We start from the raw sequence: 26,492 nt of genomic DNA, 5'->3' as shown, positions 1-26,492 counted from the left end.
ATAGCAATGATACTTTAATGATTATAGAACTGGATACACTAGGGGGGAATTCCGGTCGCTTGTAAGACAACTGGAGAAGGGGGGGGGGGGTAGAATCTGGCTGTATCCGTCTGGCCGAGGGTATCCTGGGAGAACCCACGGTTGTGCGGCTCGGTGCCTCAGCGATCCTCGATCCACAGATGAAAGCAGTTGGACTCTCTGTGGGCCGGCTTCCTCCGGTCCACGATGGAGAGACGTGAAGCGACCTCGTCGTGTAGAGCGTCTCCTCACCTGTCGTCCTCTCCGGGGGGGGGGTTTCCAACACACGGCAGTGTTGGTCTTTATCCATAGAATAATCACTGTATACAAAGCATAATCCGTGCCTGGGAAGGCGGGCTGTCGTCGGTAGAATAATCCGGTATGCAGGTCCACTCGCTCGTCGGCTCTGGGGCTCCTCGGATGCAGCCTCACATGGGGTCGGCCACCCTGGATAAGCAGCCAGTTCTCTGCCCGAAAACGATGGGGTACTGACTACGATAGTATTCTCACCGCACGAAGCACTACATATGAATAGACTATTATTAGCTTAATAGACTACGTCCAACTCGACGATATAGTGCCAAATATGACTATTCAAATATTAATATACACGATGTCTCAATACCGATGGTAGGCCGAACTTGGCCTTACTCCCACACGTGGCGTCGCGGGGAGGCTTTACGTCTGTCACTCTATTGGAGGGTAAGAAACTGGACTAAAAAGAAAGTCCTACTTTAGTAGCGCAGTATATATACGCACTATGAACAAATAGTACCGTTAGTGGTGCGGTAGCCAGATTCCTACGCGGAACTAGGACTTGTTCGTACATGTTGAGCGGTACGTTTGAACTGGGTCTGGGGGGTATGGCAGCCTGGCACCAAGGTCTCGACCAATAGTAGAATGGAGACTATTATGGGATGTTCAGTAGGCTAGAATGGATATTCAATGCATATTGTACAAGGAATATACAAGGAATATCAGGGAATATTAGAGAATATACAAATACAATTAAATATATATATACAAATAAATATATATATTCGGTTTAATCTGGCCCTTCACAACAGCCACCCCCTGATTGGTCCCAGACCTAATCAGTTAAGCAGAGACAGATTAATCGCGTTGTCTATTTACACATAAGGGTTTGCTGTAGGGGTCAGTCAACTTCACAAAGTCATAGCGTTATAGGGTCATGGTCATCATCGATTGTGTCTGGGAGTCGGGGCAGTTCTATGAGCCTCGCCACGGGACGGGTGTAAGTGCGACCCTGGACAAGCACTTCAGCTGCTCGGACCTTGCCGTCGGCACCGGTGATCACTTTGCTTACGCGGCCGGCCGGCCACATAGCTCTGGGCAGTGATTGATCAATAATCATGACGACTGTTCCTTCTGTCAAATTGTCTCTCTCCTTTACCCACTTCTGGCGGGTCTGTAGAGACGGTAGGTAGTGCAGTAGGAATGTCCTTTGTTGTGCACTCTCTATGGTAGTGCAATCATCTATGTTGGGGTCTGCGGAGATAACAGTGCTCAATCCACAGAACACAGGCTTCTTATTCTCGGCCTCCTCCTGACTGGCTTCCCTCGGGATAGGCGTGGGCCACTCTCCTTCCGGGAGCTTTAGGAATGCTGGGCCGTCACTGTAGACATTGCGACGGGTGAGGTCATCTAGGGGCATTCCCCGGGTGATGACGTCAGCTGGGTTCTGTTTTGTATCAACGTAGCGCCACTCTGTTTCTCCGGTTAACTCTTCGGTTAAGTCTTGAATCTCGGTGACTCTGACTCCCACGAAGACTTTGTACTTGCATGAGTCCGATTTGATCCAGGCGAGTACTGTCGTGGAATCTGACCACAGGATTGTTCTAGACACCGGTATGGTGAGCTCACGTTGGATGAGCGTGGCTAGGTGCGCTCCGGCTAGGGCTGCGCAGAGCTCTAGACGTAGGATAGATTGTTGCTTGCGTGGGGCTATTCTCGAGCGGGCGAGGACAAATGCTGTGTAGATCTCTCCCCCCTCTTCTTGGGCCCGCAAGTAGGCTACTGATCCGTATGCGACCTCTGAGGCGTCACTGAAGACGTGTAAGTCCATTTTACATGTCTCTGGCCTCACCGTGGGTGGGAAGTAGCTTCGGCGCATATTAACGCCTGGGAGTGAGTGGAGCTCCATCTCCCACTCTCTCCAGGTGGATGCAAGGTGTGCGGGAATGGGGTCGTCCCAGCCCTGGTCCTTGTCCCACAATGCTCGTACAATCATTTTTGCCCTGGTGGTGTACGGTAGAATACATCCTAGCGGGTCATATTGTCGGGCGAGTGTTGTGTACACACTCCGTCTGGTGGTCGGCGCCGCCGCCGGCCTTCCCTGCTCCGTAGTCAGGGGCTTGTGTCTGTAGTGAAGCGAATCTGTTTTGAATCGCCACACCAATCCCAGGGTCATCTCCTGGGCTTCTCCCGGGATTGTAGCCATCCAGGTCTCGCTGCTGGCTGCCTTGTCCTCGGAGGAGAGGCTGCGCAGTACTTGCGGATCGCTGCTGGCCCACTGCCTGAGATCAAAGCCGCCTTTGATCAATGAGGCGCGGAGTTTAATCAGGAGAGCCTCGGCTTCTTCCTGGGTTGAAAGGCTTTGTAGACAGTTGTCTACGTAGAAGCTGTTCTTTACGCTGTGTCGGACCTCTTCGTCCGCTGCTGGGTCCTCTGCTACATGTTTCTGTAGTGCAAATGTAGCACAGCAGGGGCTGCACGTCGTTCCGAAGGGGAGGACTTCCCATTGGTAGATGGCTGGGTGCTCATCTCCTGGCTTCTCTCTCCATAGGAACCGTAACAGGGGCTTGTCCTCCTCTACTAATCTCACCTGCAGGAACATTCCTTTAATGTCCCCGCTGATGGCCACCTTTTCCTGGCGGAAGCGGAGTAGAACGCCGAGTAGGGAGGGGCCGAGTGTGGGACCGGGCAGTAACTCTTTATTCAGATTTTGGGATCCGATCTGGTAGCTGCAGTTAAATACTATGCGGTCTTTACCGTTGTGATGGACCTTGTGGTGAGGCACGTACCACGATTCAGTGGTCTGGTCAGCCTCTTTAATGTCCATCTTTGTGACGTGTCCCGCTGTGATGAGCTTCTCAATCTCAGCGCGGTATACACTCTCTTGGGCGGGGTTCTTGGCTAAGCGCCGCTCCGTGTTCAGCAGGTACCGTTCTGTGGCGTCTGTCTTGGCGTGGAAAGTAGGCATTCCTTCTCGCCGCAGGAGTGGCGTGGCGTATCTCAACACGCCGTTGACCGGGACTCTCTTGGTCCCTGTCTCGAGGAGGTGAATGGCGTAAATGTCATCTTTAGAGCGAATGTCTTTCTTTCCGTTCTTAAAGGGCATTTGTTCCAAGGTCCATAACCGCTCTACGTGTTGCAGGAGTGCGGTTTCTCCCTCTGTGACTCGGGAGTGGAGACATCTAGTGGCTGTACTTCGGTTGAGAGATTTGGCGAGCGGGCCTTGGAGAGTCCATCCCAAACGGGTCTCGACTGCTGCAGGACAGCCTCGGGGTCCGGTATGAACCCGGTCTATCGGGACAATGAGGTCTGCATGGTCGGAGCCTATCAACAGGGTCGGCATAGCATTGTCTATGAGCGGGATCGGTAACTTGCGCAGATGTGCATATTTCTCCATCAGCTTGGCGACGGGGTATGTGTACCGCGACAGTCCTATTTCTTGGCTGGTGAAAGCGTCTGTAATCTGGTACCGTCGCTCAGGCTGGCCGCTTGCTGCGATAGAGAATGAGACATTCTCGCCCTTTATCGTCTTCAAATCTCGTCTTATTGTCTGAATTGTCATTTGGGTTTCGCTTCCCCGCAGACCTAGCTGGGCCGCAGCGGAGGCGAGCAGAAGGGTCTTCTCTGACCCATCATCGAGGACGGCGTAAGTGTCCAGGACTTTATTCTGGTAGCTTAGTGTCACACGCACTACTTTTAGGAGTACTCGGGCTCCACTGCTGCTGGCGGGATCGATGTACATGACGCTCGCTTTGCTGCTGGATGGTGCGGGTGAAGGGCGCCGTCTGTTACTGTCGTGAAGTATGTCCAGATGGGCTCCATCGCACTTGGTGCACCTTTTCTTTAAGCGGCATTCGGCTGCCATGTGTGAGCGCGCACAGCGAAAACAGCGCTTGTTGGACTTTATCCATTGACTTGCTTCCTCCGCGTTCAGCTTGGGGAAGGAGTCACATTGCGCTAGCCAGTGTTCTTTCTCACAGTAGGGGCACACTATCTTCCACTTCTCCGTTCTGGAGGGGGTACTGTGGCTCCTGCTGCTCGGTACTGACTCCGATTGGTGCATCACAGTCACCGATCTTCTTCCATCATTTAGTCGTCTGGTTCCTTCTCTGGAGCCAGGGGTGCTCCGTCCGAATGTATCTAGCCGTAGGCTGCTGACTTCTCTCGCCAGGAAGTCTGCTAGATCGAGGAGGTTCGGTTCGGGGCCATTCGGGTCTCGGTGGTCTCTCTGCCGCCTAAAACGCTCCTGTCGAGCGGGCGGCAGCTTCTCCAAGATCCTTTCCACATTTGAGTTGGCGTAAAGTTCATGCCTCCCCTTCTCTCTCTGCGCTCCCAACATCCCTACCAGGGACTGCACTCTGATGGACAGGTCGTCCAGTGCTCGATTGTCTATTGCTGGGGGTAAGCGGTCGATGTGTCGGATCTCCTGGATCACGTAATCCCATATGCGCCCATACCTCTGGTCCAATGCTACCAGCGCTGCTGTGTATGGGGTGGTGGAAGTCGCGTAGGCGAGCGCTATATTATGTGCGCGGGGTACCTTTAAGTGCTTCAGTAGGATGGCGTATTTATGGCGTTCATCCAATACATCCACCAACATGGTCTCCAGACACATGCGGAGTTCTGTGTACTGGGCCCGGTTCTCTTGGGTGAAGTCGGGTACCATAGGCGTGCCAATGTATGACGCTGACTGTGGATACATCGGCGAGCGTTGGGGGAGAGGCCTCCTAGGCGAGTCTCCTCCCGCTCCTTGGTATGGGCTGGTACCGGCAGTGTACCATGGCCCGCTTGTCCAGGTGCTGTTCCTCGGTGCGGGTCGTGCGTCGTGCTCACCCGAGTATAGAGTCGGGGGTCTGTAGCGCAGCTCCGCGGGAGTATAGCCTGGGCTGTACCGGACCTCCTGGTCCGGTAGAGTACTGTGCTGTCGTCGGGCGTGGTTCTCCTCCTCTTCCTCTTCGTCTTCAGTTAGGTCATCCAGTGCTTGTAGTCTCTGGTTTAGCCTCTCCACAGGATATGCTTCTCCTTCCCGGTTGCTAGGTCTCGCTTGGACCGGTGGGGGGAGGTGGTCTGTGGGGGGTATAGACCTCGTCTGTTGGTCAAGTTCAGGGTTGTTTACTCGGCTAGGGGATGCCGCCCTGGAGGTGTGTCTAGACGAGTTCCTGGAGCCTCTGGCGGAGGGAGAGGGTGTTGTCCGTCTGATCAGCTGTTCTATTAGTTGCGCTTGCTGTCTGTCGCGCTCTGCGTCCCGTAGAGCACCAGCAGCTGCTCGCTGGCTGTCTGCTCGGTCTCGGGCCACATTCTCTTCCCTCTGAATGCGTCTTATTTCTAGACGTATATGCTCTTCTTCGCTCCGCTGCTGGATCTGCAGTCGGTCGCGTTCAGCAGCGGCGTTCAGGCTGATGAGGAAGGCCTGCTGTAGGGTCCTCTCTGCCTCGCTGGGAGAAGGCGGTTGTATAGGGGAGCCTTCCCTCGGGGTACTCCTTGCGGAGCCTTGGAGCTCTATCTCCACGGTGCTCTCCCCGTCTTCTTCCGTGCCGAGTTCTCTCTCGGTAGCGTTGTATTCCTCCCGGGACTCATCGGGGACTACTTCTTCAGTACTGGCGGGGTGTGAAGTCATGTCTGGTTCCCACTGGTCCCCACCGTGAACTTGGTCAGTTACATTAGAACCCGTAGGGGCCTCTATGGTCGGGGTAGTCTGGGCGTTGGGGTTAGACATACTTTTACTTTCTAGTTTTACCGCGTTTACTGTTAGTAGAAGACTAGGTTGTTGACTGACAGCGTAAGCCTCTAAGTACTGAGGGAGCCGTCGTTCGCGCTGCGGGCGTTGGTTAGGAGGATCGTTTCGTGGAGTATTCATCATAGGCCATTTCAATATTAATAACACTATATTAATATTACACTAATTACCCTCCGGCTCGAAGGACCAATTGTAACTGAGGGGTACAATTCCCTGACTGTATTACTAGATATGATACTTACTACCACTACCTTTGTACTTTATATTCGGCCACCCAGTACTCGGCATAAATATATTATGATAAACACTCTCACGTAGATGAAACGGATCCAACACAAATGTACGAAGTCGAAGGTCTGCGTTTAATAATAATTAATACATAGCAAAAGGTATGTAGAGCAATCACTTAATTACATTTATGATTTGAAATAGGATGCACTTTTATGGCAAATGAGTATTCGTTGGTATATCAATAGAGAACGTCCAATCTCTGGTGGCGCAGGCGGTAAATATACAACCTGGAATATTTAAGGAATAATAGCAATGATACTTTAATGATTATAGAACTGGATACACTAGGGGGGAATTCCGGTCGCTTGTAAGACAACTGGAGAAGGGGGGGGGGGGGGGTAGAGTCTGGCTGTATCCGTCTGGCCGAGGGTATCCTGGGAGAACCCACGGTTGTGCGGCTCGGTGCCTCAGCGATCCTCGATCCACAGATGAAAGCAGTTGGACTCTCTGTGGGCCGGCTTCCTCCGGTCCACGATGGAGAGACGTGAAGCGACCTCGTCGTGTAGAGCGTCTCCTCACCTGTCGTCCTCTCCGGGGGGGGGGGGTTTCCAACACACGGCAGTGTTGGTCTTTATCCATAGAATAATCACTGTATACAAAGCATAATCCGTGCCTGGGAAGGCGGGCTGTCGTCGGTAGAATAATCCGGTATGCAGGTCCACTCGCTCGTCGGCTCTGGGGCTCCTCGGATGCAGCCTCACATGGGGTCGGCCACCCTGGATAAGCAGCCAGTTCTCTGCCCGAAAACGATGGGGTACTGACTACGATAGTATTCTCACCGCACGAAGCACTACATATGAATAGACTATTATTAGCTTAATAGACTACGTCCAACTCGACGATATAGTGCCAAATATGACTATTCAAATATTAATATACACGATGTCTCAATACCGATGGTAGGCCGAACTTGGCCTTACTCCCACACGTGGCGTCGCGGGGAGGCTTTACGTCTGTCACTCTATTGGAGGGTAAGAAACTGGACTAAAAAGAAAGTCCTACTTTAGTAGCGCAGTATATATACGCACTATGAACAAATAGTACCGTTAGTGGTGCGGTAGCCAGATTCCTACGCGGAACTAGGACTTGTTCGTACATGTTGAGCGGTACGTTTGAACTGGGTCTGGGGGGTATGGCAGCCTGGCACCAAGGTCTCGACCAATAGTAGAATGGAGACTATTATGGGATGTTCAGTAGGCTAGAATGGATATTCAATGCATATTGTACAAGGAATATACAAGGAATATCAGGGAATATTAGAGAATATACAAATACAATTAAATATATATATACAAATAAATATATATATTCGGTTTAATCTGGCCCTTCACAACATACTGTATAGACTGAATACATGATATGTACTGTATAGACTGAATAAATACATTATATGTACTGTATAGGCTGAATACATTATATGTACTGTATAAACTGAATACATGATATGTACTGTATAGACTGAATACATTATATGTACTGTACAGACTGAATACATTATATGTAGTACTGTATAGACTGAATTATTGATCCCCTGAAAGCCGACTGCCTGCTCCTTTACCCCAAATTAGATCAGCAATAATTGGATAGTTGTGGTGTTTTCTGCTAGAGTTCCACCCCGAGACGTAAGGTTTGTGTCTCAGACTTTGTTTACGACCTTTGTGAATGTTATCGAGGCTATAAAAACCCACAAGTGGTGGGACTAATATCGATCCAGAGCGATGCTCTATTGTAAATGTTATTGTATATTTTTATTGAACTATTTTATCACACTTTTTACTCTGTCTATTCTATTTTATTATTTTTAGTATTGCCTATTTTTAAATTGAATCAAACCGCAATTTTTTACTCTGTCTATTCTATTTTATTATTTTTATTACTGAATGAAACCGTAAACAGAGAGGCCTATTGGGATGCTAGATCCTAATGTGAAACACTGTGATTTACCTTGCCACCTCTCTATCTTTTTTATGCTCGCTTATGCCTGTATTTTTTACTGCTGTGTAGCACTTTGAACTGCAATTTCTGTATGAAAAGTGCTATACAAATAAAGTTATTATTATTAATATTGGTCCTGTTTGCATGCAGCTCTCATCTCAGCCACAGCGCTCCTTGGTCTCTATCTGCATCCTATGCCGTTTCTCCCCAGATGTCTCCTTATGTATCTATATGCTTTGATGGCCCCCGCTTGACTGTGAGATCATAGATAAAGAATCTCATTACGTTTCAAGTTTCAAGTTTCTTTAATAGTTGTCATACAGAAGTACAGAATACTTTTATACAAAATGCTTCTTACTGTTACGCTCCAGAGACTGTGATAGACAAGATAAGTATGAAATAAAATAGTATAGCATGTAAAATAGAAGTAAAAATAGAGGTCACAGTGTTCAGTATAGACATATGTACAATGTTCGATGGAGAATAGAAGTAACTGAGTTACCATACAATATACAATATACTATGCAATGTACTAATATACAATACTATATAGTGCAAAGCAGAAATGGGATGAGGTACAATTTAGGTACAATTTACAGTAGGTGTACGAGTTGTAGTGCAAATCCTTTACCAATAAATATAAAGTGTGTTTAGGTGATCTAAAGTGTGGAGAGTGGGTGCTGCAGTGTGTTGTTTGTTTAAAGTGAGTGTGTGCGTGTGGATGTGTGTGCTGTGTGCATTTGATGGTTGTTGCATAGTGTTTATTGTTCGTTGAGCAGCCTGATGGCCTGGGGATAGAAGCTTCTTCTGAGTCTTTCTGTGCTCGCCATGAGACTCCGGTATCGCTTGCCTGACCGCAGCAGTTCAAAGAGGCAGTTGTTCCGGTGGCTGGAGTCCTTGATGATTCTCTTAGCCTTACCCCTGCACCGCTTGTTGGTGGGAAGCCCCCCTCCAATTGTGCGTTCGCCTGAACGTGTCACTCTCTGTAGTCTGCTTCGGTCTTGTGCAGTGCTGTTCCCAAACCAGGAGGTGATGTTGCCAGTCAGGATGCTCTCTATTGTACATGAGTAGAAGTTCTTAAGGATCTTCTGACTGACTATGCATACAGAAACAAGCATTTCATCATAAAGTATTCTGTATTTTGTTGTGACAAATAAAAAAACAAACTTGAAACGTGTTAAAACAAATGAATAATGTAATGATTGAACCGCCAGATACACTCGAGGCAATTACCAGACCCGACGTATTGCGTGATGAAGAGCGAGGTGGTCGTCGTGTGTCGCCCACGTTCCAGTGCTCTGGCCTGCATGCATAATAACGAAGGCCATAAACACCTAAACATTACTGTTGTCGTTACTCTGTCGCATTCAACATCGATATCCAGCCGGCCATTTGACAACTCCAAGCCTTTGAATCCCGTGCATCCTGGAACATGGGGTTTGGCAGGTATGCGTGTTCACCCTGCCCCCTTGTTTTCTCTTGATGAATCAAGCATGCCAGGTTTTATTTGGATTATAAAGATTATAAAAGGATGTATGTGTTTTGTGTTATTGTCGTGTTTTGTTGTGGCCTAACAGCCCTGGGACCATGACGGAAATAAGGGTTTTACTCTTTCTCATGTTATCCTTTGGATCCGTGTTGTGTGTTTTTAATCCATCAATAAAATCAATCAATCAATCAACTATGAGTCAGTGGGACACACTGCCAAAAAGCACCGTGGCCATGGGCAAAATAATTATACATCTCCTTTTATTATGACACATATGAAACATTTATATACTATATGTATATACTAAATATAGTATATAAAGTCATAGTAGTATTCATATTATTCATAGTATATTAATATACAGTATATATACACTATATTTATATACTATCTTTACCATTGAGTGTTATAGTGTAGAGCCACTCTATGTTTCATTGTGTTTCATCGCCACTCACTACACCCACACACCGTGATTACTGTCAATTCATATTGGGTCTCTGCTGCTGCTGCACAAAAAAAAATGCTATTTCTATTGTTGTTTTTTTCTTCTTGTCCTATTGTATTGATGTCGCTGCTGCAAGATGAAACTAAGCATTTCACTCATGTATGCTGTACAGTATGATGGAGGGTGTGCCAAAAAGAAATCTCTATATATATATATATTTTTTTTTATCTACTTTTTTCTCCCATTTTCTATTTTTCTCCCATCCCAATTTCGGATCGTCCAATTCTACCCTCCCCTGTCTCGAACACTGTTAGGCCATGCCTCCCACAGGCTGGCTGCAATGTGGACGAAGCCTTGCATCACGTGTCCCCTCCTGTACTCGAGGAGGCAGCCGTCGCATCTTTTCACCTGCACAGCGCGATCTCTCAGCGGCGGGGGTCTGCGTAGGAGGGACACGCCGCCCCCGTCGCTTCCTGATTCTGCTGCCCAGGCGCACCAACCGACCTGTAGGAGTCGCTGTCCACAACGTCCGATCCCCACCCATCAGCTTTCCCACCCCTAACGCTGCCAATTGTGTTAGTATGACGTCCGGCCAAGCTGGTAGCAATGGGGAGAGCTGGGCTCGAACCCAGCGTCTCCTGCATTGGTGGCGAGCGCCTTGCCCACTACACCACCTAGCCGCCTATATATAATATATACACACAGACACAAACACTAGGGCTGTAACTAATGATTATTTTGTTAGCGATTAATCTGTTGATTATTTTATCGATTAGTCGATTCATTTTAAACGATTAATTGACCAGAAAAATCAACAATTGATTCTATTTGCAATTGAATATTTCAAAATGTTTTACTAGTATCCTCAGGTCACATGGCCTCTCTGACACCACCTACTGAATACCCAGAGTAGGAGATGAGCCATGAAGTTTATTTATGTCTGTAAATTCTGTGTAGTGTGGATAGCTACTGTACATGAGTACTGAGTAGGGTGAGTAACCTACTGTACATGCCATTACTGTTTTTTTTATCTATTGACTCATTATAGCTACTTTATTATCTTGAAATAATATAACACCCGTTACTATGACATTGGTTATCATTACATACAATGTATCCATGCCTGTAGCTAAATACTGAAAAACAGGGAACAACATTTACTTTTTAGCTTTAGATAAAAAAAAAAAAACACCAGCCAGAGAGATTTTTTACCGGCCAAAAAGTATAAATAGCTTTTATTATAATGTATAATAGCAATTATTGTATTGTGTGTTATCTCTCCACTCCACACTATGGTAGTGCTTGTGCCAGCACAGGAGATAAGATTACAATTTATTTGTTATACAATATATAGGCTATAAACATATTGAAATCAATATCTTCATTTTGAATAAAATAGGCTCAGGAATCAGGATTGTTAAAACGAATTAGCCTCATCCATGTCAAAAAGAGTAGCCTATAGTAAATGTATCCACACACACAAACACAAGAGAGAGGGAGAATAGCTTATAGCAGACTTAATGATTTTTGCTAATGAAGTGAAATATTTATTATCATCAACTATCCAGTTCATTTTTATAGTGTAACACTATTTCAAATCATTAGCACATACAGAGAGAGAGAGGGAGAGAGGGAGAGAGAGACAGGCTCAGCCCCCCCCCCCCTTCCTCACTATAGTAACTCTTTCCAGGGCTAGCTTAGCTTAGTTATCATTAGCGTAAGCAGCTAACGCTAGTAAGGTTTCACCGCAACGTGGGCATACAGGAATGGGCGAGGATGTAAAGCATGTTAGATGCATTGGACCCCGTTGCTTGCTGAGTTTTCAATGCACATAGAAACAGCGCGACTCGCGAGAGGAGTTGTCACAGGGCTGTAGAACGCAGGGCTGAAGAGCTGCCATATAGCTTCTAAAATTGAAGGTGGGGGTATCGGGCTCAGCCCCTCCCTTCCAGCTGGAGTTGACGTGAAACGCGGAAGTTATCAAATGCAAGCGAAAGCGCACCGTCGAGTCCTGAATAGTAGTTTAAGATATAAGTTATTTATATTTTGAACATGATATATTTATAATAATTATTATAATAATTATTATTAAATATAATTATTTTCTATTAAGTTATACTTAGTTCCACCTAGGCTTGCCGCGGTAGTCAGTGATAACGGTGTCATTCTGTGTTCAGGCATCCACTCAGTAGATTAATTGCCTACTGCCCCCACCCCCCACGGTGTAGCTTTTTACGTTTCAGTTTCACTTGTAGAGTAGATTTAACTTCACGTGAAGCAGAGAAAGAAGACTCTAGAGAAGAGATGACACGTTACACAACAACGGCAGTGGATGTATCAATATTTTGGATTTTGGAGAGGAGCTCAGATTATCAGTCCGGCAAAAGTATGTAGTGCGTTAATCTTTTTTTCTCTCTGATCAGCTGTGACTGAAAGTCTGCGGGAGAAGGTTGATGTGTGTGCGCGTGCGTGTGTGTGTGTGTGTCTTTCCATTGTTTAACATTATTGGGCTGAACATTTTCAGCCTATTGTAATGACCCTGCTGTGTTACAAACATATCATTCATTCATGGTTTTGTTTCAGGGACACCTGTAGTAAAGGGGAGGGGAGGAGGGGAGAAACAGCCCAGTGCAGAGTGTGCGGTGGTTAATTTGTTATGTCAAGCTTCAACGTTTTAGACGTCTAAATCATCTACATTTGGCAATACAAGCTTAATATTCAAGTAAGCCAGTGTAAAGTCAAGTAAAGATATTGAGCATTTGGTATTGAATCCAGCTGTCAGCGTTGCTTCCGGCTTGGCCGGCCGTCATACTGGCTCGATTGGCAGAGTCAGCGGGAGGGAAGCCGGTGGGTGGGTCTGGGTCGTTGTGGACAGCGACTCCTACAGTTCGGTCGGGGTACCTGCACAGCGAGGGAAGGATCTAAGAGAGGTAGTGTGACCTTCCACATGTTACACTCTCTCAGTGAGAGTCCGCGCTGCCAGGTTAAAAGAAGCGGTGGGCTGGCTGCCTGTAGCTGTTCCGCAACCGTTGCTATTTCCGGGGTAGGCCTGATTGGCCCCGACAGGCACGTGACCCGCCGCAGCCACGCCCCGCGGCAGCCTCAGGACGCGGCAACGAGGCTGCTGTGGTTCACAGGCGCTTTCCGCCTTCAACGCCGCCCGCAGCATTAGGAAGGAGTTCGCGGCGCCTTTCACATCGCAGTCATCAGTCATAATAATCGCGCCGCAGTCGGCAGTCATGCAATCATTTATCATTTAACATTTGAAAGGCATACATTGTTGTATGAAATAAAATAGTATAGAGACATATGTACAGCGTCGCGCCGCAGTCGGCAGTCATGCAATCATTTATCATTTAACATTTGAAATGCATACATTGTTGTATGAAATAAAATAGCGGGGAGAATATGCTCACGCGAGCGGCATCGCTGATTCTTATTGGGGCTTATGCCGAGAACAGCAGTGTTGTGTTACTGCTTTCTGACCGAATTAGTCATTCATTTGTAGCTATAAAGACATATTCATAATCCAACATATGTTCATCCTGCTTTCGCCAACGGCAGCGATGTGAAAGGCGAAGCGAACTCCAGCAGTAGCGCGCTTGCCGCTGGGGCTGCCGTGGGGCATGGCCGCGGCGGGTCACGTGCCTGTCGGGGCCAATCAGGCCTACCCCGGAAATAGCAACGGTTGCGGAACAGCTACAGGTGGGCTGGCTGGACATGTGTCGGAGGAAGCATGTGATAGTCTCCGCCCTCCCAGACCGACGGTAGGGGATTGGGAATTGGCATAACGACTAACATTTGCAGGGGAGAAAAACGGAAAAAGAAGGAGGAAAAAGACAATAAAAAAAAAGAAAAAGGATATTGAGCATTAATTTGTAAAATGTGCAACCCTAGTTTCACCTAGTGTCGTGGTATGAGACGTATTCGTTGTATGGCTGGATGTACGGAACCGTGACGTGTGTACCATGAAGTTCCACATATTCTGCTGTTTACACAGCACTGCTTTTAGTTTACTTTTGAAAGCTGTAAACTACCTGTTGTGAGATGGAGAAGCCAATGATGATGTCGCCTTCTGGAACCTCCCAGGAGATGGTTGCAGAGTCTGCCCGTAGGTGCGTGACGGACACGTTGACAGGAGCAGGTGGGCGGTCTGGAGAGAACCAATCAGATACATGTCAGAGGCTGAGAATGCTTAAGTTACGGGGGAACATTCCAGTGAGAACCCAATACACAACGCAATGCTATGTCCAGTTAAAGAGGCACTTCTCCGAAAAACAACCCAGATTTATGTGGCACATAATTTCACCCATATCCCAAGGCTCTAAACTGTTCTGCACACATTAATTTAGTTTGACAGTTATTGAGAGTTAACCTCTTAAGCATTGTGGCATTTTGCCCTCGTCTGCTGGCTCCGGGCTGCGCGTTTGCCCATCAACCAATACATTGTTGGAAAGTTGAATTTGCCACCTTGTTGACAAGCCATTCGGACAAGTGACCCACGTCCGGTTTGGCCGGGTCCTGAACGGACCCGTCACACCTCTGATGGCGAAAATTATTGACCACCTTTGTAGCCAATTCAATTCTGGAGCCAGGGGTGTCCCACACTGAGGGCTGATTTCAATGAGAAAGACAAAGAAGAAGCAGGGGAAGTTCTTTGTCTTAACTAGCACCTCTGAACCAATGGCAGCGGATGGCCATTTAGGATAATCATGCCGAATTAACGCCGGTACACACGTTACAAAAACGTGTAAAACACAGATCTTCCGTGGGATTGTTTCAACTTTGGACCTGTACTAGATAAGACTTCAGGCTATGGAACCGCTATGTTGTCCAGCTCCTACCTCTCAGCTGAAACTAAAAAACAGACAACAAGTAAACAAAAACGTGAATAAACAAAACGACAGGTTATGTATATAACCTAGTTATATGAGTACTGGCTAAGCGTCCCGCTCTTAAGCCATTCCGAGATATACCCTATCTCATGTACCTACTGTACACCATCAACGAAAAAACAAATACGCCCATCACCTGCCGGGCCCCGCCCCTATAGAGGCGTACTCTATAAGATAGATCCTTAGGAACTTCTACTCATGTACAATAGAGAGCATCCTGACCGGCAACATCACCTCCTGGTTTGGGAATAGCACTGCACAAGACCGTAGCAGACTACAAAGAGTGACACGTTCAGCCGAACGCACAATTGGAGGGGGGCTTCCCACCCTCCAGAACATTTACAACAAGCGGTGCAAGGGGAAGGCTAAGAGAATTATTAAGGACTCGAGCCACCCGAACAACTGCCTCTTTGAACTGCTGCGGTCAGGCAAGCGATACCGGAGTCTTAAGGCGAGCACAGAAAGACTCAGAAGAAGCTTCTATCCCCAGGCCATCAGGCTGCTAAACGAACAATAATCACTATGCAACAACCATCAAATGCACACAGCACACACACCCACACGCACACACTCACTTAAACAAACAACACACTGCAGCAGCACCCACTCTCCACACTTTAGATCACCTAAACACACTTTACACTTTATATTTATTGGTAAAGGATTTGCACTACAACTCGTACACCTTACTGTAAATTGCACCTAAATTGTACCTCATCCCATTTCTCCATTTCTGCCTTGCACTATATAGTATTGTATATTAGTACACTGCACAGTATTGTATATTGTATGGTAACTACGTCTATTCTGCATCGAACATTGTACATATGTCTAAACTGAACACTGTGACCTCATTTTTTTTACTTCTAATTTTACTATGTTATTTTATTTCATACTTATCTTGTCTTGCACAGTCTCTGGAGCGCAACAGTAAGAAGCATTTTGTATAAAAGTATTCTGTACTTCTGTATGACAACTATTAAAGAAACTTGAAACTTGAAACTTGAAACTAGGCATGGTCACCAAACACTCTTCCTCGCAAAAAAACTGTTTCCAGGAAAAGATTCCTCAAGGGAACTCAGGGCCGCTTAAGAGCGGGACGCTTAGCCAGTACTCATATAACTAGGTTATATACATAACCTGTCGTTATATTATCATACTTGGCCATCGCGTCCCGCTCTTAAGCCATTCCAAGATATGGGGTAGAGCGGACGCGAGGCCCGACAGATGCACCCCCTGAGGACCCGTAAGTCCACATCAAGGGGTTGGGGAGTCCCGTCACCCCATCCTTCCTAATGAAGGGGGAGCGCAGTCAACTCTACCCGAGTGCGAGCAAGAGGGAACTAGAACCCCTTGAACACACAGCACAGGCGGAACCACGTGTGACCCAACACACTGTGGCCCATACCCACACACTCCTGCTACCCTACCAAAGGACGGGAAGCAGGAAAGGCCACAGACCCCAGAACCGCCTGGGAGACAGAACCCCCGGTCATGTCCATGAGGTAAAACCTTACAAAGGGGCCCGGGGGGGGCGGTTAGGTGGCCGAGCGGAGATTGCGTTCGTCACCAACCCCGGAGCTGTGAGCTGGATTCGCCTGTTCGAATCCAGCTCACAGCTCCGGGGTTGTCACCAGCTTGGCTGGCCGTCTGCACTAATACAATTGGCTGTATTAGAGGGTGGGAGAAGCTGGCGGGGTGGGTCCGGGTCGTTGTAAACAGCGACTCCTACAGTTCGGTCGGGGCGCCAGCTAAGCGCGGATAGGACTTGAGGAGGATAGTGTGGTCCTCCCACACGCTACGCCCTCTCGATGAGAATCCGCGCTGCCAGGTGAAAAGAAGCGGTGATTGGCTGGACGTGTGTCGGAGGAAGCACGTGGTAGCCTCCACTCTCCCAGATGATCTGACTGTGGGGGGTAAGTGCGCAGCGACCAGGAAGGGACTGGGAATTGGCATACGACTAACATTGGGATGGGAGAAAATCGGAGGAAAATGGAGGGGGAAAAAGATCAAAAAAAAAAAAAAAAAAAAGGGGCCCGGGGAGGACCATGAAGCTGCAGCACAGATGTCCTCCACCGAGGCCCCACCCAGCAGAGCGGCAGAGGCTGCCACCCCACGAGTGGAGTGCGCCCTGATGCCCCCAGGGGGATCCAGCCCGACCAACGTGTAGCAGAGGGCAATGCCCTCGCACAACCAATGGGACAGGCGCTGTTTCGATAGTGCCTTACCGGCACGAGAACCACCGTGACAGACAAAAAGCTGATCGGTAGCCCTGAGGCCCTGAGTACGGCTGAGGTAAATCCCTAAGCACGGACCGGATATGACAGGTGAAGGCCCGCCTCCAACTCACTAGCGTGAGGAGGTGGATGAAACGCCTGAACCACAATATCCCTGGAGCGGAAGGAACTCCGGATATTTATAGGCACGAAGGCAGGATTAGGCCGCAGAGTGGCACCGCAATCGGAACGAAAGACAGGCACTCTGGTCGTACCGAGAGAGCACAAAGCACACCCACGCGTTCAGCGGAGGTGACGGCCAGCAAGAACGCGGTCATGAACGACAGCTGTTCCAACGGCGCTTGCTCAAGAGGCTCAAACGGGGCCAAGGACAACCGACCGAGGACCAATTGAAGATCCCAACTCGGAGCCAAAGAGCGTTTTACCGGCTTAACGCGTCGGGCGCCAAGCAGGAAACGCTTCACAAGAGGGTGGCTGAACAAAACATCACCCTCAAATCCCTCATGATAAGAGGATATAGCTGCTGCATATACCCTCACCGTCGAAGCCGACAGTCTATCAAGGAGAGACTGGAGGTAACAAGGACAGTATCCAGGGGGCAGGACACCGGTACCTGCCCCCCGCCTTACACCACTCTTGGAACATACGCCATCTGCCCGCGTAAGCGCGACAGTGGCATACCCGTCCCAACAACTGACCTAACAGATGTATGGGGAAAGAATCCCAGGCGGCACGGCATCGGTCCCAGACCTGCCTGGCTATGTCCGGACGTAATCCCCACCCGTCAGGATGAGGACCGCCCCGCGACAGTACACCTGCAGCCACATTCACCCTGCCGGGGATGTGGGGAGCCCTCAGGCCGCGCAGATGAAGGAAGCCCATAGCCAGCCGCCCGCCACGTGGTGCAGACCGGGGGAGCGCACTCCTCCCTGTCTGTCGATATACGACACCGACGTCGTATTGTCCGTCCTGATCAACACCGTTTGAGGACCAGAAGGACCGCTTTCAATACCAACACATTGAACATAGCGCAGACCGGGCAGCATGGTTTGCCAGCTGCCCCCTACTGCGTTGGCCCGACGCGTCTCCAGTGAGGGAGGCGTCGGTGAAAAACGTGACGTGAGACAGCACCGTAACCGTCCTAGGAATAATACGCATCCTACAGGTCTATGGAGGAGAACCAGCCCCCCACCTGACAGTGTTCAACAGGTAGGAGACGATCCAAAAAATGCTGAACCTTCCCATGGGACAGGTCCAGCATGGGTCTGACACCCCCCCCCCCCCTCCCGATTTCTCAGGCACCAGAGAACACCGGGAGGAGAACGCCACGACGATGGCTTGCTTCGTCCACAGAGATTGGATCTCGTTGACCAGAGCTGTCACTGCTGGTGACCCTGCCAATAGGGTCTGTACCAAACCTGAAAACGGGTGGGGTTGTGTAAACACAAGTCCCCGCCTCAGCGTTCTCTCCATCCACCTCGACATACGGTACTGCCGTAGTCATATGTGATGACACTCCCAACGCACCCGCCGCCATGTGGCGCAGGTCCGCCAGGAACTGTAGATAGTCGGCCTGGTCCCACCCGCTGTGCGTAGCCAACCTTGGACCCTTGCGAGCAGAGCGTTCCGTGGAGTCGGGTCGGAACCTGACACTACCCACGAGGCAATCGCACCCAAGGGGGGGACCCCGACAGAAAGGGCCGGTTTGATACGGGGGAAGCTGACATCAATCTAGGTGACAAAAGCCCCCCCCCCCCACTGAACACCCCTCCAGAACATGCTGAGGAGTTGTTCTGCAGCCGGACATGCAAGGCGTGAGGACCCCATGGGTTCCTACACACCGTAGCCCTGCAGTGATATTACTACCACCCAAATCACGCGCGCGCCTGCGAGACCACTGCCAATCTTTCAGGAGTGGGAGGCACCAACATGATACCTGGCCTGGCGAAGGCGAGGCCGGGGAAGCCTGCACTGTAAAGGTTTCGAGCCCCCCTGCTGACAACACTTATAGTTGACAGACGTAACACCAGGCTCAACCAACACAGCTTATGGTGTGGGAGCCGCTTGACAGCACAACATTCTCACGGACAGACCCAGGCTCAGCCATCAACTGGGTGTCAGCCCCTGTCCCCATGAGAAGCGAAAAGTGGGGCCGTCCGCGCTTCAACGAAGGCACGCGGCCCGCAGCCAAAGGAAACAATCAGAACCCCCTTTTTCCACTGGTGTTGGGGGAGGGAGTGATCGGAGAGCGGGCTGCTTGCGGCAGGACGGCGACGGCTTGTCTTTCAAGCCGAGCCCATCCAACATGGCCTATCCCTCGGCCGCCAAGGCTGTCGGCCTTGTGGACACCTGTCGACTCAACGTCCAGGATACCTCTGGCGGGGGAAAAACATGGCCGCCTGTCGAGGGCCTCGTCATCGCCGCTGACGAGACCGTGCTCTCTCTTCTTCTGGCTGTGCGGTGTGAGGTGGCGTGGGGCCTAGGACAATACCGCCCGCGCTCCAGCAGAAGACCAAAATCCTCTGCGGAGAGGGATTTTACCCTGAGCGGTTATAGCTTGCGGCTAGGTCAAAGCTAATAACGTCAACAACCTTGCGCGATGTGTCGACGTCGGCTGGCCCTCAAGGCCCCGCCACCAGACACCATTTTTTTGATAGAAAAAACAGCAATTCGAACACAGTTACTAATCGCTGCCAATTCCATACCGTGGCGGTACAGGCTTTAGCAGCCCACCAGCCACTCGCCAGGCCGACCCACCTCATGGCGTCGGCCGGGTGGGGCACTGTTTCAATATGTCAAAAGCAAAGGACTGCAAACAGCAACCTCCACTGTGGTGTGCACCATGAAGGGGTTAAATGAATAAAATAACTAACACCACGAAAATACTGTAGAATGAGCAAGCCCATGTACACAACGTTAAGGGGAGGCGGACCAGAGAGAACCAGTCCCGCATTCATTCATAATATTCACAACAGCACACCAGCCCCAGACTTTAGCCCATTTACCCATAAAGGTAAACAAAGCCCCCCCCCCCGCACTACTCCCCCAATAGACACCGATTGACCGTCAGCATGAATGGTTGAGAGGAGAGAAAACTGTAGCATAGACAAACATTCTCGTAGCAGAGAGACAGAACAAAACAGTAGCCCACTATAGCATAGCGGTCAACGCTACTATGGACAGAAAACAGTCAGCTGAGCCACAAAACGGGCCGCCGTTAAGTCCCATCCTGCAGTAGTATAGCTCTACTGCCACCCACCGAGCCTCAAGCATCGGCTTCCGGGTGGGAACACCGTTCAAACCCCGCCGGGGCACAGGATTAACGCTACCTGGCTAGGCTACCTAGTCACGGCACACCCTGTTGTCAACCCATTTACCCGTAAAAAGGGTAAAATAGGACTCAGCAAAACCCCCACATTAGCTACCGACTGACCTTCATTGATGAACCGGGCAAGAGGAGGGAAAAGCGGCAACATCCCACGGCGGAGACATTAGAACAGCGTAGCAGTAGTGTTAGCATATAGCATTAGCATTAGCATGTAGCGTTAGCATTAGTTGTTTAGCAGCACGCTTCCAGGACCGCTTGGAACCCGTCCACCGCAGTGAAACGTTCACCAAACCATCCCGCCCCTGGCGCCGACACACAACATGGTTGTGTAACAAAACAAACTAGCATTACTAACACTGGTATCAATGCCTGATGACACAGGGCCTACCTGTGTACAAGCCGGCTCGATAGCCAACCTTGCACGCTGCTCCTTGATCTGCTGCCACCAGACGAGGAAACATCAGAATAGGCCCGACGTGTCGCTGAAACATGCCCCGAAGATTCCAGGGGTAAGCAAACCTCCGGTAAGCATTCAACATTACGCAATTTCTCTAATCTTTTCATAGCACTAGTTACATAAGGCGTCTTGCGACCGTTATGATGGAAACGAAATAGAGGAAGAGTGTTTGGTGACCATGCCTAGTATCTTATAGAGTACGCCTCTATAGGGGCGGGGCCCGGCAGGTGATGGGCGTATTTGTTTTTTCGTTGATGGTGTACTGTAGGTACATGAGATAGGGTATATCTCGGAATGGCTTAAGAGCGGGACGCGATGGCCAAGTACGATAATATAACTTGTATTTCAGTGTGTTCAAACCTCTGTAACTCTATTTCATTACCACTCAGAGTGATTCTTTTTTTTGTGGAAGAAAGTTCAGAATGTTTCCTTTCAAAAGAGACCAGACTCATGCATGTGCTATAATTATAATGAATCACAAATTACTTTGGGTATGCAATTGTCAGGCGTGTTATGCAAAACTAGCCCCATTTTTGCCTGATGCATTTAGTGGTTAATGAGTTTGAATATCTCAATGTGATGTCAGTGATGTCATCGGAGGAAATTGAATCCTTGCTTTGTGTTAATCATAGCTCAATGAAATTATGTAGATAAAAAAAAGCAATCCTTATCTCTATCATTAGGCTAATTGAGCTTTAATTAACACAACACAAGGATTCCGTGTGAGGTTTTGTCCGCTCCCCACCCACACGCTCGGTTCCTTTAAGGTACTTTGTTGATTAATTGCATTCCCCGCCACGCTCCGTTCCTTTAAGGTTTCTGTGAGGATTCTGTGATGATTGGTCCGTGGCCGAACGCACACTTCTAAGTCAAGTATCAATTACCATCACGCACCTGATGTGTGTTCTAATCAGCGCCCCAGAGGGCTTTATATACTCTTTTCCCCCTAATATCGAGGTTGGATCGTTTTGAATATTCCCTGCATCTGCCTTTCTTTCCCGTTCGCTGTCTGTTGCTCTCCAGGACTCTCGTGAAGTATCCCTTGGAGAACCTGATTCCCCGTACGAAGCTACGCCTCGTTTATCTGCCCGCTTTACGCGTTGCGCTTTGGTGAGTTTTTGAAACAGTCTTTTTGGATCACCAGTTTTTTGTGTGTTTGTGAAACACCGAAGAGATCCCGTTTTTGTTATACTGTTCTCACCTATTTTTTGTTGTTGGATTTACTCTTTGGATTACCGTATTGTTTTTTCTCTGGACTCTGCTAACTGTGTGTATCACACCGAAGATCAAGTCACTTGGATATTAATTTGGATCAGTCACCTCTCTGTTATCTGTTGTGCGCTGAGCTAACTGGGATTCTCTCTCTCCCTCCGTGTTCCATCTGGAGTGTATGCTGGGGGGATCTGCAGAGCGGCTCAGACGTCACAAGCAAATTCCTCACCAACACCGTCTGGGAGAATCTGCAGAGCCGCAAGACATTCTTCACATGCCAGATTCCCCGTTTGTTCTGTTTTCCACCTAATTCAATCTTGTGACTCTGAGAATAAACACGCCCTTGTTTTTGGCTAACTCTGAAAACAACTCTCTCTGTGCCGTTGCGTTTGGGGTCGGTTACAAACCATAACATTCCGTGTCCTCTGGTGACATCACAGGAGGAGATATTCAAATTCATTAACTCTCATAATAACTACAAACTAAATTAATGTGTACAAAACAGTTTAGAGAGTTTATAATGTGTGAGATTATGTGCGAAATAAATCAGCGTTGTTTTTCTGCGAAGTGGCCCTTTAAGTCATTCAATGCATGTGGAATTGTGTCCACAGAATATCTGGCAACAGCTTTAATATACAATATATTGTACCCCTCTATGCACCACATAGATACGTTCACACCGTGAACACGGCCTCACCCATACAGCAGGGGACACACTGTGGATTAATGGGGCTATCGTGGACAGGGTGAGCAGTTTTAAGTACCTGGGAGTCCACATCACAGAGGACCTGACATGGACAACACACACAGACACTGTGTTAAGAAAGGCGAAGCAGCGGCTGGGTGGTGCAGCGGACATTGCACTCGTCACCAACGCAAGAGACACCGGGTTCGAATCCGGCTGTCGGCGTTGCCTCCGGCTTGGGCCGGCCGTCATACTAACTCAATTGGCAGAGTTAGCGGGTGGGAAGTCGACGGGTGGTAATCTGGACGTTGTGGACAGCGACTCCTACAGGCCGGTTGGGGGACGCCTGCACAGCAGAGACAGGAAATGGCGGGGGTAGTGTGAGCCTCCCACACGTTACACCTCGCCACTGAGAGTCCGCGCTGGCAGGTGAAAAGATGTGACAGGCTGCCTCCTCGTGTATTGGAGGGGACACGTGATGCAAGGCTTCTATCCTCCCTACAACCGGCCAGTGGGGGGCATATGCGAGCAACGTTCAAGACAGGGGAGGGGAGAATTGGCACAGCGAAATTGGGATGGGAGAAAAATAGAAAAAGAGGAGAAAAAAGTGGATAAAAAAAAAGGCGAAGCAGCGCCTCTACTAGAGCCATATGAAATCCGTTTTATTCATTTCCAAATTCCATTTTATTTTTTCCCAAATTCCATTTTTTCCGTTTAAATATTTCAGAATTCTGTATTTTGCTTTTTATGCTCATTTTACCATCAGAAATAGTGTCTAATAAGTGGGAATGAATAAATGTCCACAATTGAATAAGATATAACAGTCCATATGTTTTTAAGTGCTGCAACTCAGAAATACAGTTCAATTTTACACAATATTTTTCAATTAATATTGTGACAAAATAAAAATACATATTTCAAGTGTAAACAATAGATACAGCTAGCTACTACTGACATTATCACAATGACAATGTCAGTAACCTAGCTATATCTATTATATTGTGATGAAATATAGTAATGCATAATTTAGGCACCTTTAGTTTAGTTTATTTCGTTTATAAAGGACAGTGTTAGCTAGAAGCTATCATGTCCTAACGTTATAGCTATTTAATCACAATAGTGTAGCAAGTGTTTTTGCGGGTCCAGTCCACGGAACGTTGACAGAATTAGCAAAACACCTTATCACCGGAGGCATAAAAGTCATTAGGATACTGTTCTGCTCTGAATTGAGGGCTTATTGTGGAATTTTTTAGCTTCTTGACGATGTTAACACTGAAGCAGCAAGACGCTTGAGCACCGCTGTGTTGTGTGTAACACGCTGTAGCGTCCCCGCCTCCCCGGTCGTGTGTGCACCAAACGTTCCACCCAAAAACGAAATTTCAGTCCAGATTAGGCCAAATTCTGCAATATTCCACGTTTTGCAGTTGATTCAATTTTTATTGGTTAATTCCGCGATTCCGTGAACGCGGATTTCATATGGCTCTAGCCTCTACCACCTGAGACAACTCAGGAAATCAGGGAAGATACTCCAGTCCTTCTACTCTGGGGCTGTGGAGAGCATCACTGCCTGGTTTGGCAACTGCACTGCCCAGGACAGGAAGGCTCAGGGAGAATGATCTAAAGCTCATGTTAATTTGGCTGGCTGACGTGGCTGTGATATGAAGCTAGCAAAGCGTAGCGGGCCGCGGCACATATACAGCTGGGAACCAGGCTCCACTTGTGGTCCTGTGAGGCCCTTTGAATACAAGTGTCCACTAGGGATGATGCAACATTACAGTTAGCCCATGGTTCAATTCATACCTGGGTCATGGTTTCCGTTTGGTATCGATATGCATTTTGTGCATAAGCAGATTTGTTTATTCCCAAATAATTTCTTTATTTTGCTTATTCAAATGTTTTATATTTTTCCATTCAGACACATTCCTGGTGTATTGTATAATATAAATAAACACAAAAATAAGTTCTATATTTATGTCACAATATTTGCTGCGTTATCTGTGGTTACTGGGAGTGTCATGTTTGGACTCTCCAACTTCCACTCAGTCACTGCATTTGTCAATTCCTCTGCCAAGTGAGCGCTTCTATGACCTTCACACGGGGGAGGAGTGCTGCGCTCTTCATCTCCCAAGTGTGAGGTAACTCTCTGTTGCCTGAGAGGTCCAAATATCCAAGGTGCAAGGTGCTGTGTTCTTGCCAATTCATCTTCAATACCTTTGCACGTAGTTTCATAGAGGTCGGAAATTACTTTGGTGCAGAAAATGTATGCAAATGCATGGAAACTAGTAACACTAAATTGTATTGCAAAACCGAAATTGACACAATTCACAAGTGCATATTGAACCGTGGATGGCATACGGTGCAGTACAATATTATATTGAGAACCGTGGCATCCCAAGTATCCACCAAGCAGTCATCTACTGCACATATCTAAGAAAAAACACTATACGACATATAGTGTCATATAAATATAGGACAAAGAAGTAACAGACCTGAGGGACCTTTACTGCAAGTGTCTGGATAATAAAAGGGGTTCTAGTTGAAAGACATCTGAGAACGTCTTCTCTTTGATCAAAACATCCACAAAATAGCATGCATTACATGTTGTGAAAAATCATGCAGTGGTAATATAATAAATGGGTAAACAATAAACTCTAGTTGATGATACCAATAATCACCAATAGGCAAAAGAAAATTCACAATAGTATGCATGGTTTCTATTTGATTATAGGCCATATTCTCATGTCAATTGCATGAGGTATGGATCTAATATTTATTTTATTTAAAAATTTTTATTTTAATAATCGATTATGTTCTGTCACTGCATCAATGCTGAATCGTCCACGTCCGCATCGCGATGCATCTTAAAATCGAGAAATGTCCAGGACCACACCCCTGTAGTATAGACCTAATCTATACCGTGAGTTTTAATCTTGAATATCTATATCAGCATTAACACATCCCACGCCGGAAACGGCTTACGACGTGTTTCAAGTTTATGCAAATTCTGCCATTCCACGGCGTACGACGTTATTGAGATCATATTTAATTTTTTTGCCATGTTATTCATAATTCCCTCACGGAGCCTGGTCTGATGCAGTGGGAGCCTGCACAACTCTGCAACGCTTCAATACTGCCGCCTGGTGGATGATCGGCGAGTTGCAACCGGAAGTGGATCTCTGGAGATCTCCGGTGCATCTGGCAAATGCGTCCGGCACTCGCATATTGTTGCGGGACTCTAGACAGACGTCCGTGTGTAGCGATCGCTGCCATAACGCAATAATCAATACGATTTGGGCGTTTATTATGATTATACAAACCGGAAATGGATTTAGGAGATCGCTGTCAAATAAGTGGTATCTTTTTCCTCCAGTCTCATCGTCGAACGGTAAGAGGACGCTGACGTCATTTTCAGCGCGTTTGTTTATTATTATCCATGCAAACTGCTCTGATCAATATATCACCCATACTACATAAAGCATTTACTGACGATCACGGAATTATAAACGAC

At 48.0% G+C, this 26,492-nt stretch overlaps 1 protein-coding gene across 1 annotated transcript in view; it reads right to left on the bottom strand.

Annotated features, from left to right (window-relative positions):
- The window catches only part of fndc4a (fibronectin type III domain containing 4a), a gene marked incomplete at its 3' end in the record, with an annotated part of 199,307 nt that overhangs the window by 136,775 nt on the left and 36,040 nt on the right, over positions 1-26,492 (bottom strand). Inside the window, exon 2 of the mRNA XM_084314153.1 lies at positions 14,208-14,323. Within this exon, the coding sequence (XP_084170279.1) occupies positions 14,208-14,323 (116 nt within the window). The remainder of the gene's footprint in view (positions 1-14,207; positions 14,324-26,492) is intronic.

This window comes from Notolepis coatsorum, assembly GCF_963971535.1.
Source record: "Notolepis coatsorum genome assembly, chromosome: 5".
NCBI classification, from domain to species: Eukaryota; Metazoa; Chordata; class Actinopteri; order Aulopiformes; family Paralepididae; genus Notolepis; species Notolepis coatsorum.
This window is presented reverse-complemented; position numbering and strand designations above follow the sequence as displayed.